The 1380-nt window shown below is 45.4% G+C and overlaps 1 protein-coding gene across 1 annotated transcript in view; it reads left to right on the top strand.

Annotated features, from left to right (window-relative positions):
- Positions 1-1380, top strand: part of pde5ab (phosphodiesterase 5A, cGMP-specific, b) — a gene marked incomplete at its 5' end in the record, with an annotated part of 76335 nt that overhangs the window by 65363 nt on the left and 9592 nt on the right. The window contains 1 exon segment of the mRNA XM_014017476.1: positions 530-630. Coding sequence (XP_013872930.1) covers positions 530-630 — 101 coding nt within the window.

The raw sequence follows: 1380 nt of genomic DNA, 5'->3' as shown, positions 1-1380 counted from the left end.
TCTCTCTCTCTCTCTCTCTCTCTCTCTCTCTCTCTCTCTCTCTCTCTCTCTCTCTCTCTCTCTCTACACAGCAGCAGGTTGGGAGTGACTGTCAGCTCTCTCTGTCTTGTTTATCAGCTCATCACTGAACTGTGTGATGAGCCAGCTCTGATCTTTGCAGCCTCATATCAAACTCTAACTCCTCTCCTACCTGCAGCAGCTCTCAGCTCCACGCTGCCTGATGAAGAAACAAAGCTGTTTGCAGATTCAGGCTGAGTAATCCAAACACTTGTGTTCAGAAGCTCTTCAAACACAGCAGAGCTGGAACAATTGGTCAACATACAGATATGGAAACACTCCAGGAATGGTCTGGATTTATTTAGTTTCTTTTATTTTCGTGTGTTTTTTCTGTTTACAGCTGTCATGGCAACACCTTAATGGTCTAACCAGTGARGTATCAGAGCATAGAATCTAATTCTGGACGCTATGTCTGTGTTTATGGAGATCTTGCTGGAGGTCTTCCTACTCTCACACGAGTCTGTCTCTGCAGGGAAACCAGATCCTAAGTGGTCTCTCTCTGGACGAGTACAAGATCACTCTGAAGATGATTGAAAGGGCGATCCTGGCTACTGACCTCGCCCTGTACATGAAGTAGGTATCAAACATCCAGCTCAGGTGGAAGGTTGACTCCAGAATGGGGATTGTCCAGTGTTTTTAGCTGGAGTTTAAACTATTCAATACATTTTAGTCTGACATCTTTCTTTAACGTAGGACAAGGTTACTTAAAAACAGTTTTACATTCTTCATTAAGGACTTAGTCCTGTCCACATGTGTCACATGCTTTTGAAGGATTTTCTAATCATGCCCCCAAAGTAATCAACAACTCTGGGTCCCAGTGTTGCTGATACCTGTGTAACCAAAGTAAAAGCTGTTTAAGCAGTCCAGGTTGGACTCCATCAGGACTGTCACCCCTATTCCTTATCTCCTGTTGGTGGTGGTTAAGGACAAGATCATGGGTAGGAGGAGTCCAGTTTGGGAACCTCAGGGTCTCGCGTCTAGTTTTAGCAGATATGTGTAGTGGAACAGCCATTGATGACCAATGAAGACTCTTACCTCAAGCAGAGGTAGTCCAGTCTCTACGAGATTGGTTTGTGATGGAGCAGGTGATGAATCCACAGCCTTGTCACAGTAATGTTGCTCTGGTCTGCTGTGGTGAAGAAGGAGCTGTTTCTGTCCCTCACCTGGTTCTGAGGGCTGGATTCTTACTGAAAGGATGAGATCCTGGATCCAAGCAGCTCAACCTTGGAAATAAGGCGAGGGACCTCAGAGTAGAGTCAATGGGCCTCATGCAAGAACCGTTCGTACGCACAGATTTGTTCTTAAATTGTGCGTACGAGTGAT

This window comes from Austrofundulus limnaeus, unplaced genomic scaffold (genome assembly GCF_001266775.1).
Source record: "Austrofundulus limnaeus strain Quisiro unplaced genomic scaffold, Austrofundulus_limnaeus-1.0 Scaffold169, whole genome shotgun sequence".
Lineage (NCBI taxonomy): Eukaryota > Metazoa > Chordata > Actinopteri > Cyprinodontiformes > Rivulidae > Austrofundulus > Austrofundulus limnaeus.
The sequence above is the reverse complement of the archived record's forward strand: the minus strand, read 5'-3'. Positions and strand labels throughout refer to the sequence as shown.